The 16,399-nt window shown below is 38.7% G+C and overlaps 1 protein-coding gene across 2 annotated transcripts in view; it reads right to left on the bottom strand.

Moving 5' to 3' along the window:
- Positions 1–1,396: 1,396 nt before the first annotated feature.
- Positions 1,397–16,399, bottom strand: part of LOC106079734 (amiloride-sensitive sodium channel subunit gamma-like) — a 29,167-nt gene continuing 14,164 nt past the window's right edge. Inside the window, exons 7-16 of one of the 2 annotated variants that reach the window (XM_056028577.1) lie at positions 15,367–15,444; positions 14,148–14,239; positions 12,942–13,102; positions 11,700–11,789; positions 9,671–9,794; positions 7,750–7,825; positions 6,592–6,649; positions 6,104–6,171; positions 3,165–3,252; positions 1,397–1,856 (exon numbers count right to left, since the gene is read on the bottom strand). In XM_056028577.1, the coding sequence (XP_055884552.1) occupies positions 1,698–1,856; positions 3,165–3,252; positions 6,104–6,171; positions 6,592–6,649; positions 7,750–7,825; positions 9,671–9,794; positions 11,700–11,789; positions 12,942–13,102; positions 14,148–14,239; positions 15,367–15,444 (994 nt within the window). In that variant the 3' untranslated portion in view covers positions 1,397–1,697. The remainder of the gene's footprint in view (positions 1,857–3,164; positions 3,253–6,103; positions 6,172–6,591; positions 6,650–7,749; positions 7,826–9,670; positions 9,795–11,699; positions 11,790–12,941; positions 13,103–14,147; positions 14,240–15,366; positions 15,445–16,399) is intronic. The other variant, XM_056028578.1, reaches the window with a different exon arrangement.

The raw sequence follows: 16,399 nt of genomic DNA, 5'->3' as shown, positions 1-16,399 counted from the left end.
ACTTTACTAAACTCCGTTTAGGTCTATGTTTCAACACTAAAAGCTCTTAACTCCAATTAGGTCTATGTTTCAACACTAAAAGCTCTAAACTCCATTTAGATCTATGTTTCAACACTAAAAGCTCTAAACTCCATTTAGATCTATGTTTCAACACTAAAAGCTCTAAACTCCATTTAGATCTATGTTTCAACACTAAAAGCTCTAAACTCCATTTAGATCTATGTTTCAACACTTAAAACTTTAAACTCCATTTAGATCTATGTTTCAAGACTAAAAGCTTTAAACTCCATTTAGATCTATGTTTCAGCATGAACAGCTTTCATCTCCAAAATTAGACAAATGCCTCTCTAAATCAGTTGCCTTTGAAATGTGCATATGTTTATTTAATATCGCGTTCAGATGGTTTTCATTTTCCTGTGTAATCAGCACATTCGTTATTTTTACACAAACACTTACATACTCACTCACCTCTTCTCCTCTTAGCGCTTTATTGGCTTCAAAATAATCTGTAAATCGTATAGACTTTTAGGCAAATACTGTTTCCATAAGGTTTAAAGTTTCTAGATTAAAATAGACTTTCGCACATTAGATACATTGTCATTGTGTATACCAGTGATGCCCAAAGTACGGCCCGCGGGCCAGAACCGGCCCGCGACGTAGTTTCATCCGGCCCGCCGAAACGTCGGCACAAAAGTAGAAAATCAAATCCTCACCCCTTCAAAACTGTTAGGGCCTCCACTTTTTCTCTGAAGGATTGGTACCATGACCTTTAACGATTGTGCGTTTATGAGTTTATGAAATGGGAATCTACCGAGAAAAGTGAATGGATTTTTTTTTGTGGAACATGATAATTAGCCAGCATATTTGTTTTGTAAAGAAAGTCTGGCTGTTTCAAAAACAAGAACATATACAGCGGCATTATAAAACAAATATGAAGGCCTTTTTGGTTTGAGCCGCGTATAAAAGATTGGTCAAACTACGCCTAGAGATTGGAGGGTCGATGGGAATATTAACCAAAAAGAGACAAGAAAATAAGTTGGTGGTAAAGGTAGCTACAATGTCGCTCACATTTTAAGTAGAGAAATGATCCCATTTTTAGACGCGTAAAAAATGATGACTTTAAATATCCCATTAATTAATACTAGATCCGATATTTTCAAATAGTTTTTGGAGAATTTGGATTTCATTATTTTACCTTTTATTGATGTGGCCCGCGACACGCGTGTCGAAAGTTAAAATGGCCCGCAGGTCGAATTCGGTTGAGCATCACTGGTGTATACTATAAATAAATTATATTTTTTATATAGCGCTACTTTCATGCTTATAGCATGCTCAGAGCGCTAGGGTCCAATCTCATTTGTGGACCAGTGGGGGCAGAAGGTTTTTCCGTGCTCAGTACACAACTCTGCTCGAGAAGGGTGTTGAACCTCGAGCCCCCTTCTTAGCCCAAGTTCAAGCCTACTTAGCCTCTCGTCAACGCATCCCACTTTACGTTGTATGACTCGAAAGAAAGCCACCCAAAAAGATTGTTATCAATGGTGTGTTACATCAGGATGATAACCTCTGACAGATATAGGTCTAAACGAAATGCCAATAAAGTATAACTGAAACGACAATCACCATGTTGGCTTAGAATTCTATTTTACAAAGGTCATACCAATGATAAGAAGTGATAGAAGCCAAAGGACACAGCCATGTCATTGTTGGATGTTGAGGTCCACACTAACACCCTGCCTGCATCCGAGCCAACACTGTAGAAGATGCAGAGTCACTTGCAGTATTTCTAGCAAACTTAAAACTGAGAGTCCCATCCACAATCCCAGAGATCCTCCGATATCCGACAGCAACTGATGGACCTAAAACAAAATATTCGAATGTATAATCCCAACATTCATTTAAACGATGGCATAAAGTTTATACAACTTATAGAGCGATTAATTTGTTCTTAATAACTTTTACCACCACCCTTCCCCTTAAAAAAAAAATTCCTGGTTAAGCGAATGTGTAAAACTAGACTAGACTTTTAAATATTCTAATGATATGCCTTTATATACAGACTTAATTCTTTCTCTCCGTAATTATTTTTCCACGTTTTGGAAGGAATTTTTCATTTTGAGCATTACTATTTCACTACCGTGCTATGATTGGGCTTCAATAGCTTTGTTGAAGCTCTTCAAAATCTTATCTTATCTCATCTTATCTTATATAATACACTGGATAGATCCACAAGGAGAGTGAGCATAAAGGAAGATGCCATGCACAACAGTAACTGAAAGAAGGGGGAAGTACAAAGGCGCCTGGTAATTACAGATGCCCGACCGGTGAACGCGGGTGTGTATTCAAAATTGGACTCTTTAGTCACACGAGAAGTTACAAAGAGAATATTTCAATGTCAATAAAAAAAGATCTCGTTGATTCAAATCTAACGATTTATCTTTTACATCCAAATAAAGTTGTTGCCTCAGGGGCGTAGCTAGGAATTTTCAATCATTTGGGCCCGGGGTGGGGGGCTTGACCTCTTTGGGGCCCTGCATTTTGCGTAATATTATATTTAAAAACACTCATTTTGGGGCCTTCCTCAAGTGAGGGTCCGGGGGGATTTTCAAATTGCCCTCCCTCATCTACGCCACTGTGTTGCCTGGTCGTATGGTACTCCGAGCTGTCGTCAAGATGGTGGGTCCTGGGTTTTGAGCTCCTGTCCTCCGCTATCCCCTGTTGTTCTGTAGGAGGTTTGGGCCAAGACGTAACATTCTTCATTTCTTACGGAAAGTTCGAAACTTTAGCCTGTCAGTCACACCCTTACCCATCAAGAATATTACAACCATAGACATACATAAATATAGACTGGAAAAAGGAAATAACTTCCTGTAACTTGAAAACATGTATATCTATTGTTGTCGGATTTCCGAATTCTGTAAAGTTGCATGATCTTCAGTCTTAGAGATTAAACAAACTACAAATCGACACTGTAAGTCACACATTTTCGTTTCATAAAACTCTTTTATCGGCCAGTCTATATTTATTTATGTCTATGTTATGTTACTTTACATTCATGATGTTTGTTTAAAAACTTTGACTTGTACATACAGATAATAAAGGAATAAAAACACTATTTGTAACACCTGCAAAAGTGGTATTTCTAAATAGATCTATGAATACCATACCTCATAATTGGCTATTTCTGTTATCTTCTTGTAGTTTAGATCTCTATAGAATATGTTCACCTTAAGGAAGTTATCTCTGAAAAAATTTCTAAAGACAAATTAATAAGTTTAAGATAGCTAAATGTCACGAAACTATGCGTTAATGTCCTTTTATATTGTAATAACTTAAGTGAGGCAACTCAACGAGGCACATATCTGCTTATTTACACGACATCACAGGTACACAAACAACATCTATCTTAGGCACAGTCTTTTCACTTTGGCTCTCAACTTGGGCGGAAATCGTTCTCTCTTCTCTTCCTAATGTTGACATCCTTTTCAGTCTAGTTTATCACAGTGCGCACCTTCTAGCTTAGATGGCGGTGCGCATTGCAGAGTTATAACATTGGCCCCTTCTTAGAGCTTTTCGTCCTGAAAAGAAACAGTGAAGTGGAGCCTTGACAGTTCAGGTGGAGGTCGATCGGTGGGAACCACAGATGTTAGGGTGCCTGTTGCCCACAAAGCCACCTGCACTGTTTTCCGCGGCCGTCGCTTCCTCTTCTTCCAGTTGGCAAGTCTACGCTTGGGGCGATATCGTGGTCGCTGCTTCGACCTCATGACGATAGTCGCTGATGCCAGCCAGCTGACACAGGGAGAGTTAGTGGAGGTCAGGGTTGCCAGCCACGTAACACAAATGGGGGTTGTGGCGATCACTGCAGATTCCAGGGTTGTTGTTCTAAGAAGCTGAGTCAGCGGACCTTTTTCATGGACGTCTCGTGACACAGTTGTAGGCCCACAGCTAGCCATGGTTTCAAGCACATAGTCTTTCTCAGCCTCATCTGTAAGGTATACCCATGAAGCATCCTTGTAATGTTCATCCACCACTGCATCAGGTTTCGCTGGAATAAATTCACCACCGTTCAAGTCACTCTCACTGATGTGGGCAGAAGTACAAATTTCTGTTAAGTTCAGATCTTGTTGCTGGGTTTCTTGGCATGGGCACTGTCCCCGCAGGGCGCCGCATATACAGTTCATGTCAATCGCCTGGATGCAGTTGCCAAGCATCGAGTTCTCCCTTATGCCGCTGCCAAAGTCAAATTTGTTGTTTCTGTCTCGGCCATTGTTGGGGCCCGTATTCGTAATTTCCCTCGACGACATCAAAGGCAAGGAATCAGAAACGGTCTTGAGGCTTTCATGGTTTGAGTTCTCATCAAAGGTACTGACAGATAAACAGAGGTCTTTAAGGCCCACAGCAGCAAGCCTGGACGCAGACCCAACGTTGTCTTGATCTGTCCGGCTCGTCGCAGGTATACCAGGAACAAAAGTTTCAGGCACATACAGACTTCTCTAGTTTCTTCATTTGTTTCTTTTCTTTCAATTCTGTATATCCCATTGAGATCGTCGCAGCAATCGTTGTCACGTTTCTCGCCCTGAAAGTCATCCCCGCCAGACTTGCCCACAACACAGTCACAGACAGCGCTCCAATCCCCAGCGCCTCCATCACCACTGTTTGTGCAGCCACAGTCCTGACCAGGCAACTGCTCCTTCCCTAACGAGTTTAGTCCTCCTTTTGCTTGCGACACAATTTTATCACTTTGGTCTATTTGTCCTTCTACTTGCAATACACTTTCATCAACTTTGTTCACCATTATGTTCCTGCTCATGTTCAGTTGTTCATCAAATGCATCCACAAAGTCCTGGTACTCGCCAATGAACTCAACAATCCCAAGTTCAATTTCAAATGTGTAGGTCTCCGGATCTTCTTCTTCATCGACCAAGGCTTGCCGCAGACGAGTCGTGAGCGTTTCCCTGCTACCAATGGATTTTAAACCTCGGTCCCGAAGCTCTTGTCTTATCTCTTTAATTGAGAGCTGATGTAATAGCTTCAAATATGTCATGATTGTAATCAAAGCCTACCTCCTCTCGTTGAGTTGCCTATAATCCCACTTCTGAGACCAATTGTAATAACTTAAGTGAGGCAACTCAACGAGGCACATATATCTTTATTTACACATCACAGGTACACAAACAACATCTATCTTAGGCACAGTCTTTTCACTTCGGCTCTCAACTTGGGCGAAATCGTTCTCTCTTCTCTTCCTAATGTTTACATCCTTTTCACTCTAGTTTATCACAGTGCGCACCTTCTAGCTTAGATGGCGGTGCGCATGGCAGAGTTTTAACAATATGTATAAATGTATTGTTTACAAATAATTAGCTTCGAGTAAATACAATAATTTGCTTATAACAGACATTGGAATCTCCATAGTGCTTAAAATAAATTACTAGTTAGGTATATTAATGGGAGAAACAATATCAAGAATATTAATTTAGTATATAGAACTAGTATTACAATAAAATAGATAAAATATGTATTTACTTTTTCTTCGGGTCAACTATGTTATTGTTTTTTTTGAAAGCAGTGCATCGTAGATAATTTATTAATTAAGTTTTGTAAACAAGGAAAGTGTTTTTCTGGAGCCAAGTGTTTACCTGAATTCTAGGTATAAATTCTAGAGATTTTTTTTACAGCACAATATAATACTCTTCTTCTCCGCCTATTCGTGTGGTATGCGCTCTGGACTGTCGTTCGGTTGTCTCAAGGGTCCCTGGTTTGAACCCTGGATGCTGACACCCCCCGTCATTCTGGGCTAGAATGTTAGTATGTGATTATCTTCAGAATCTGACGAAACATCCGAAACATTTAAAACATTTTTTTCAGAAAAAAAAGGTGGATAGGAAGCGCTCCAGTTGAAAGTGACCCTGGTATGTTTGTATATTTTTTTTCATTCCAATGACTACGGTTTAGTAGTATGTTTGTAAAGAGATCAAATTGCTCCAGTATGACCTTTTTCCTAACAAAGGCCATTGTAATGACACCTTAAATTCGTCCAGTGTGCGTGTAATGGGAAAATAGTATCAGTGATGTAGCTTTTTTTTTGTTACCAAATCAGACTTACCGAATCTCATTGTAAGTTTTTGAACAGACTGCGGGTTTCTCACTGCAGACACCAGCCATTAGAACATCCTACATAACGACATTCACACGAGTTATTTGATTTCTTTTAAAAATATTTGTTAAAAAAAGTCACAATTTAATTCACTCTTCTTTTTTAACAACGGTTATAGATGGGAAATATAAAATAAATTTCATAAAATTAAATAATATATAGGCCTATATATATATATCGGTGTATCTCGATGAGGACTGGGATTTTGAATTTCAGGATTTTGAAGGCCTAAGTGCAAATAATTACAAATATAGTCCGGAAATATCTCAGATCTAAATAGGATATCATCAAACAACTATTAATTAAAAAAGGTTAGTAAGCTCCTCATGACAAATTATTAAGTTCTATCTAGATTTCAAAGCTTTGACAGACATGGCCTGGGAATCACAACTAGGTCGCATACAGGATCACTAAATATTTTTGTATATATAACTCACAGCAATGTCTTTGTTTGGCCAAGACCTGGAAGATATTTGAGTTTCAAAAACAGTTTCCCTGTGAAAGCATAAATAACAAAGTTGTGATTGGTGATTTTTCGTTGCGGACAGTCTGACATAAATCCATTATAACGTTAAAAATCTACTTTAATCTACATTGATTTGCGAGCTCAAACAGTAAAGGTACTCAGAGAGAATTCAACAATTTAATGTTCTTAATATTAGAACATTTGATACTTTTTTTAAAAAAAATTGTGCTAAAAGTAGATACTAAAGGTTAAAACACTATAGGGTTTGCTATAAGGAACTCATTTTTCTTTTACAATTGTATTGGAATATTCTATGTGAATACATATAGGTCTCAGTTATTTTCGAGCAGGGGGGAAAACCAATGGGGAGAAAAACTGTAAATCCATACCTCTGCTGCCTTGCGGATATACTCATAGGGCTTTGGCAATCTACTCTAAGGAAAAATCATGAGCCGGTGACCCAAAGACAGCTGCAACACAGTTTTTCACCCTGACAGAACCAGCGACGCTGTATCGGCGGCACCTGGCGTTCATTAGGAAGGGGGTGGGGGGAAATAGTTGAGCGGGCGACATCGTTCCGATTATGGCTATAGCACACGCTTTCATCTCTTCGAAACTGAAGGAGGGCATAGACCTGTAGGCCTACACCATAATAAAAATCAATATTTCAAAATATGTAGTGTGGCCATGATCATTTCTATCCATTGGCGACACAGTCGAAACCTACTTGACACAACTCTAATGGAAACCTACATTTCGCTATCCCATTTTACAGCCTTAGGTGCGTTATGATCTTAGTAAACGTTACGAAATTGTCTTCCAAAATAGGCATATCTTTATTATTCCAAGTGTTATCACTGTACACATATGCATATAAACAATTAAACAAAATAAATATGCATTCGTTACTATGGCTGGCAGCCTGTCTGCTTACACATATGCCTATGTAAATTGCTATAACTATCTAACTAAGTATCTTTTAAACTACAGATGTTCTTTCCAAGAATCAGATAAATTACATCTTACGAATTTAGTCCAAGCGAATGGGATAAGAATCTTGCTTCTAGCCGACCCTCCATCTCAAAAAACATTTCTCATTCAAACCACAATGTCAACAGTAGATACTTACTCGCATGGGTCATAACATCCACAGTTGTCATCGTCCGCCCTGAATGACATACGTATCCTAGCAACACACTCTGCATCTGTTTAGAGGAGGGAGAAAAATAAAGATTAAATCTTATTAGAGAATTCAAGAGACCAGACGTGGGTCAACAGGATGAGAGAGAAGAATCATAGACCGAGGACCATGTCACTCGTCCCCTGAATAAGATGGAGACCAAACGTCGTAAGACCTAATGATTGTCAGAAAACGACGTAAACTCAAACTCTATGATGACATCACAAGGTCCTCAGGGCTCGCAAAAGACCTTCCTTCAGTACCAAAAAAAGAAGAGAGAGAAAGCGATGGGAAGACAACATCAAAGAATGGACAGGCCTGTCAGTGAATGAAATTATATCCAAGGCAAAGGACAGAGAGGAAAGGAGAAAGACGGTTGACCGATCTAGTGTGATGCCCCATATGTTCAACGAACTAAGGGATAGGTGAAAGTGAAGAGTACCAAGATACCTGTGTGGAGTCGCTGAATAAACTCTTTATGTTGTCTGTGGTATTTATGTGTATTTTTCTGTTGTGTTGTCTTTATATGAGAAAAGAGTCCTTGTAATCACAACAAATTTCCGTAAGGATCAATAAAGCAGTCCTAGTCTTAGTCTTAGTCTTAGTCTTTAGTCTTAGTCTTAGTCTTAGTCTTAGTTCTATGGCATTCGCGGGATATATCTTTATGAAAGACGAAACAAGTTGGCCAAAGACAGCCATAACATGCAGGCCGAAAAGAGAAGAGCAAAAAGCAAGGCCATCAACGTCTTGGCTTCTTAGAAGACCTAAACTCCGTGGGCACTAGTTAAGAAGACGCCGTGGAAGCGAGTCCATTCGTTATAGTTGGTTTCAACGTTGACCTGCGACGTGGCAACCTGTGAGCAGTGGAGACCAATGGCCCGTTGCCGTGTTGTACAAATCTGTGAAGTGGCAACAAGCTATTGGTCTCCACTGCCTCCATGTTGCGACGTTGCAGGTTAGTGTTCAGGCCTTCTGTGGCGATTGGTATAGGTGGAAATTACGTGTGACAGATCTTCGCGGAGAGTACCTGTTGGCCTAATACCCAAGTAAGCAAGACACTAAAAAGATGCACGTCTTATTTTTCTGGTCTAGCTCATCAAGCATCTATAGTGATCTACATGGGAAAAAAGCATTTTTTTTATTATTCTTATTAATACCTATGCAAAAACCTTCCTTCAGGGAACAGTATCAGGAAAAAGAAGTGAGGCAGACAGAGAAAACGATGGGAATACAAAATTAAGAAAAGACGTGCCTGTCATTGAAAGGGATTCTAATGATGGCAAAAGACTGATTAAGAAAGACGGTCTTCAGATCAAGTGTGATGCCCCAACGGTTCAACAGACTAAAAAGTAGGTGAAGGTGATGTTTATTAGAGTGTACCATAGACATATCTCTATCTCTATGGAGTATACTCTCTTAATTAAGAATGAAATTGGTTAAGTGCGAGGCATGTTTTAAATGTGGAATAGTGCGTGTTGTTTAAGTGGGTCAAGTGCGTAGCGTGGTAGGAATGCGGAATATTGCGTGTTGAGTAAATAAGGAAGAAACATTTTATTTTGTTTTATTGAAAAACTTTTAAAGTGAAGCAACTTCCCCGAACTTTGATGGAAGATCTTTGGGCAATGGACACCAGTTGGTAAGAGGTTGCAAACATTACAGGACACTTATTTCTATGGGAAACAGGTTATCGTCCAAAGAGCCGAACGGCGCAAGTGGATTAAATCTTAGTCAAGTTAGGCTTGGCTAATTTATACGTTTTGGACCTCAAAAGTATCAACTTAGACAGCTTTCTAAAAGAAATTGGATTATAATTTGTACTTATTTTTGGTACGACAAGTTATCGGAGTTGGCAGGTAAACTATATGCTTACCTTGACTACTGTTACACACATTGCTGCTAGTAAAATTAAATAGCTCAGTTATAGGTTGATAATGTCGATATTCGCACTTGCATTCCTTGGAGATCCTTTCTAATAAACACATCTTTTTACAGAGCTGAAAAAGAACAACAACTTTTCGTCAGTGTTGAAAATGGTATGAAGAGTTTAGTTAGTCTTTAGTTTAATTTACATTTGGTTTTGGCTTAATTTACCTTAATAATAATCAAATAATAATAATTTAATTTATAGAGTGCTGTTATCAAGATAAGTTCAAGGCTCAAGGAACAGCTCAAGGCGCTGTGATAACAATACAAACATAAACACGAGAGCCTAAATGACAAACTGATCTAAAAAAAAAAAGGTTTCAAACAGATATGTCTTAATGTTCTTCTAGAAACTAGTGTAGCATGTTGTCTGATATCAATGGTGAGTTGGTCTGTGCACTGAAAAAGCCCGCAGACCGTAGCTTTTGAGGGACAAACGTATACACCAGTAATAGGGTTGAGTCCATTGAGCGCAGGGCTCTCTGACGGACATATGGAGTGATCAGTTCGCTAAGGTACAAGGGCATTTCTTTATTATAGATACACTGATGACAAAGTGTGGCCACCTTGTAGTCGATTCTCGCTTTCACGGGAAGCCAATGGCGAGTGCGCAAGAGAGCAGTAGCAGAATCTCGTCTAGTTTTTCTTAGGACTATTCGTGTAGCATTGTTTTGGATTCGTTCAAGCTTAGCGATTAGGGTTAGCGATTTTGTCATCGGGTATACCTGCTAGCACAGCGTTGCACTAGTCAAGGCGGGAGAGTATGAATGCCAAAGCTAGCTTTTTTGTTGACTCCGTTGTTAAATATGGTCGGGTCTTTGGTCTACCATGAGTTTAGTTTACCTTTAGTTAAGTTTACCTTTAGTGTAGGTAACATTCAGTTTAGTTTACCTTTGGATTATTTGAACTGTAGTTTTACTTTAGTTTATTTTTTTGGTAGGCCTACTATAAATATTATTAGGTCAAAGAGTAAAGACTCACGCATTTTAATATATATATTTATTTATTTATTTATTTATAAAGCCCTAGGTTGTGGAGAGGACCATACAATAAATTGGTAATAATCTAAGGCAGTATTTTCCAAAATGTTTCCTTAACGTAACACTTCGTACATTCTGAGTATTTAGTAGCGGAACACTTTACTTATTTCTTAGAGATATTAATTAACGTGGTGGCCTACTAGTTAATTATTCCACTAGTTCGTGGCCTCGCGGAACACTAAGGTTCCTCGGAACACACTTTGGGAAACACTGATCTAAGGAATATATATTTAAATTACTGGCATCAGATAGTCTCTGAAAGACACAGCTGGTGAGCTTTCAGGAGGGTAGCGGGACTCACATTTGAAAAAAGTTCTTTTCATAGGCACAAAAGAGGGAAGGAAAATGTTCATACTCCAGCGGACGACGGCTTTGTTTGTCTTAAATGTGGCAAAATATGCGGGTCGCAACTGGGTTCGCGTGAAACCCTAACTCTTTATTCTTAAAAATCGATTATTTTGACATGGTAAAGTTTTATCAAGACTGAACCAACTGTGTGGATTTCTATAAGTAACAGCATGACAGTGTGATAGTCAGTAGCTGGCTTTGTCGTCGCTATGGTCCCGAGATCGAATCCCTGCTCGCTTTCATTTCCTGCCGTCCCTGCATGAGCTTTGGACGTGGATGGAATAATCTTTATTTATAAATAAACTTTGTATTCTAGAGAATTCGTTTCAAAGATGGAGGCAAGCAGCTGGCCTCTAAAAGAGAAGTGGAGAGCGCTCTGGAAGATAGCGGGACATACATTTCAGACTCGTAGAAGGGCCATTGTGGAGGTGTGCGCAGCTGACGAAAGGGAAAACTTGGCTTTTGTCTGTATTATATGTGACAAAATATGTGGTTTCAACTTGGTTTGTTTGTTATGAATCTTTGTAGTCGAAGACAATGCCTTTTCATAATTTAACAGAAAATCCATTATATATATAAAATTATTACCTTTCTTGTATAGACTGCTTTATACTTTTTGAAAAATTCCTCGACATTTCTACACTTTGAGTATGGTTCTCCAAGACGAGAGATTCTAGTCTAAGACAAAAAAAAAATAAAAAAATGAGAAAAGCAAAAATAAAAATAAAAACAGGATTGCAAAGCTAGTTTGTGTAGTGTCACAAACTCAGTTGGCCACCGACTTATCCTCTCATGGGTCCGAAATGCAGTTAGACAGACAGGACTCAACACTTTGAATGTATATCAGAATCTATGAACTAAAATCTAATTCCCACAATCCTATCTCCATCCTGACAAAATGTGAATTTAAAGTTAAATTTTTCTGCAATCACCCACATTCTAAGTGTGAGATCCTGCTTGTTATCTGCCTGGATACTGTTATGACATGATTAGGAATTTGTTATTTGTTTCGGGAATAAGGGGAAAGTTTTAATTAGCGACAAGTGACGTGACAGATCTTTAAAAAAATAAGAACGCGCTAAGTGACGCTAAAAGGAAGACGCTTCTTGTAGAGTAATAGACTTGAGTACGACATAACTGACATCGGACGATTCCCTTCTTGAGTATTAAATATCTTTATAGAACAACATATCAGCGTCGACTACATATTTGATTGTTTCGGCCTTTCGCCGGTGTTATTGAGGTAGTTGAGTTCAGCGTTACCTACAGTCAGATCTACACTAGACAGATTGCCAAGAATCAACACCGCGCGGAGGCTTTAACAATACAATCATTGTATCGTGAGATTTAAGACAAAACAAATGCTGTGTAGCCACGGGAAATACTGCATTCCTCATTAGTCTTCGGACTCAAAGACACGATAAATTATTATTAAAGAAAGAATGAAAGGACAACTAACCAATCGTTTGGGATGAACAATTATTATAATAATTTTTATAAACACAATATTAACTCTTTCTCTTCGTAATTGTTTTTCCACGTTTCGACGGAATTCTTCATTTTGCTCATTACCCTAACCCTGTTGTTATTATTAAGCTTCAATAACTTTTTCATTTATCAGAAAAAGTTTTATTTGGTAAAGACTTAAAGTGAATGCATGTTTTTTTTAATATAACACAAAAGAAAGTTTATAAAATTAAACACTAATTTAATTTAATGAGGTCAAATCAACGTTGGTGTCGTCGCTTAGGAGAGAAAGAGTTAACAAAGATGCATTTATACATCAGATTATTAAAACACAAAAACAAAAACAAAACAAAAAAACTCTACCTGTTGGATACCGATCATTGTTTGTTGCCCCACTGATACTGAGATTCCATCATCAGGTAGTGGAATTGTTTTCTGCTTATGTATAACGATTTGTGCACCTTTACCACTTGTCAGCAACGGCAGGTATTCATCCGTCTCCAAGTAAAGTATCAGTTGTAGACCTATGGGAAAAATAGTCAATCAACATCTTTTGTAGTTTTAGCTTTGTAATATCAAACAAGATGGTCGACGTTGGGATGTCACGGGACAACGCTTTGAAGACCAGTTTAGGCGTCAGCTTGCTTTAACTGATATAGAAGAGAGCACAATGCAGCGGGCCACTTCCGACCGAGACAGCTGAAGATTTCCTAGAAACGGCGCAAGATACGCATTCGAGACCAAAAGGAAATCTACTGCCAAGGACAGACGTAGACAGCAGAAAGAAAACCTTAATTGACCCCCAGCACTTAACGATTATGTCTGCGTCGGTAAGATATGTAAATCAGCTAGGAGCCACGTGAAATCTTATCTTATATAATACAGACGTTACTTAAAAAAAAAAAGAAGATGATTACGTCCTAAGCGTGATGCATTCAGTCATGCATATTAACCAATGACCTAAATTCCCCAAGTCAATGGTTTTCCTGGCTAGCTCAGGCAATCCATTCCATGCTCTAATAGCACTAGGGAAGAAGGAGCACTTGTACAAATTTGTCCTAGGATAAGGAACGAGGAATGTGCCTTTATCTTTGTGTCTTTCTGAGTATTTTATTTGATTTTGCTTTTGTATTTAAAGTGTATGGTTCAGTGTTTTATGTATAATTGCTAATTGCTACTCTACTGCAGTCTTTCATCTTCAGACTTGAAGAGAAGCTTATTATTTTTAGTAGTATCAACGAAGCAGACAATTAATACAAATATTAATCGGCAATTAGACAATTAGTCGTGAGAAATGGGGAGCAATCTCAAACGAAATCTACTGTTCTCTATAATTTTATGGACAAACAAAGTAAAAGAAGAACATTCTTTTATCTTATTCGATCTACAAATCTAAACACTGACTAACTTTAAAATATAAAAAAAAAATGTGTTGAACATAAAATGTATTTATTTTTTTGTAACAAAACAAACAAACAAAAAATAAAAATGCGAGTGTGTTATATGAAAAGCGTTGTATATTATCTATGAAGTAGGCCACTATATTATTGTTTTATAAAATGGGATTACCTCCTTGTGGTCCGCTAGTATATGACACGTAGCTTTTGTTCTGTATAGTGTAACAATTTCCATGATCTGAATATGTGATTTTGGTAAAATTTCTGAAAAATTAAATTTAATGCATAAAACAAAATATTAACGTTGAATGATCTGTATTTTTTGTATATGTATTAATACTATGTTTTAAATATTGGGTGTTAGTTTTATCACATTTAACATCTAAATTATACAAGTGAAAAGAAACATTCCCCATTCAGACATGTATAAGCTTAGCGTTTTCTTCTGAAGACGTCAGACATAGGTGTTATGTGGCGGGCACAAAGATCGTCTGCTTTCCCAAAACTCTGTGGCATTTTACGTCTCGAGAGAAGAGCTTTTCCCTTTGCAACTTCTTGTGTGACTAAAGAAGCCAATCCTTGATACACAGCAGCTGTCAGAGGTTGGGTATCGGTAATCATCAGGCGCCGTTCCATTTTCACTCTTCTTTCTGCTTCTTTTGTGTATGGCATCATCAATCCAGGACTCTTCCTTTATGCCTCCAACACTAATGACAGGTAATCAAGCGATTCTCACAAGAATCCTGAAATTTTATGTCGGAAATCGAACTCGAAATCCATCAGTTCGGTAGCCAGACGGTTTACCACTCATTATATTATCTTAGCTTACGAAATAAAGACGTTACTTCAAAAAAGATGATGATTACGCCCAACGCCTGTTCCTAGGTCAATCTAGTCATGCATGTTAGTCAATGATTTAAATTCTCATTGGTTTTTCTGGCTGTCTCAGACAACACATTCCATGCTAAAATAGCACTAGAGAAGAAGAAGCATTTGTACAAATTTGTCCTAGCATATTGAATAAGGAATGTGCCTTTATCTTTGTGTCTTTCGGAGTATTTTAATAGGTTCTATTTTTGTAATTGAAGATTATGGCTCAGTGTTTTATGTACAATTACTATTCTTGATGGGTAAGGCTTCGAATTTCGGAATGTTTAGGGTGCCTCTGATCCCAACGACAAGTCACCTTTACTTTTCCCAAATAATATCAAGTGCCCAAGCGAAACCAATACCTTCTATTTATATAGCTCAGGCATTCCCCCCCCCCACCCCCCACCCCCCCCGCACCCCCCAATTCCATTTTTAAATAAGAAAACAATGAAGAAATGAGAATACAATATTGTCTAAACGAAATGAGTGTTTGTTAGTGATGAGGGAAAAAATTACATTACTTGATACATCTCCTGGTGGCGAAAGAACATTGTCGCAACATGTCATCAAATTGATGACTGACATTCTGCTGTTTGGATCTGTTAGATATAAACATAAATGAAACACCGCTTCGTAACATTATACATATAACGAATCAGCATTGGAGTAGTAGGCTAGTATAATATTTGTATCTATTTATTTTATAGCGAAGCTTGCATGCTTATAAGATGTTTAGAGTGCTATTGTTCAGTCTCTTTTGTGGACCAGTGTGTGTGGGGGTGTGGGGGGGGGGGGTATGCTGCTCTTAGGCGTTAAACACAACTCTGCTCGAGTCGGGTGTCAAACTCGAGCTCTTTGATAGGCAGCCAAGCTGTTTCAACTTCTCAGCCACATTATAATGGTCTGCAATTTGAAGGAAAGGTTTTAGTTAAAGATTTCACTAAACTGCGTTTTAAAAACTACAGAGCTCGTCAAGGATTCAACACTATATAGATCAGTGATGCATATATCTACATACATAATGGTAGCACAGGAAGTACAGTAACATTTAACTCAAGTGTTCCCGTGCATCGCAGTAATTTTGCCCGCACGCCGACATACCAACGAACTTACCAGAGCCGGAAAAGGTAAAGCACTTAGGGATCTTGCAGTACACAGCGCCTCACCTTGACAGAGATCTTAAGATGCCGCTGATCCCAAACTGTACTTTCCGTTGCGTGGAGAGGCAGGGCAGGGTGGAACTGCAATGTGGGGGGACATCGTTCCGACCAGAGCTCGTGCTTAGGCATTTCCATGAAATGATCCATAGACGTTTCACGACTTAAGGAGGTCATATAATTACTTGCTTGGGGTTAAGGCGTGGAGACAAAAGGCCAAGGAGAGATCTGAATGGAGGGATGTGTTGAAGCAGACCAGGCTAGAGGCCATGGCCTGTAGCGCCACTGGGATGGATGGATGGATGGGGGAAAGGTATCCGAAGGTGAAGGTTATCGAGCTGCCTTTGCTTTAAACACTAAGCCAACGAATCGGGTCGAGCCCCCTCCCAAACAAGTT

Source organism: Biomphalaria glabrata, chromosome 5 (genome assembly GCF_947242115.1).
Source record: "Biomphalaria glabrata chromosome 5, xgBioGlab47.1, whole genome shotgun sequence".
In the NCBI taxonomy this organism is placed as follows: domain Eukaryota; kingdom Metazoa; phylum Mollusca; class Gastropoda; family Planorbidae; genus Biomphalaria; species Biomphalaria glabrata.
This window is presented reverse-complemented; position numbering and strand designations above follow the sequence as displayed.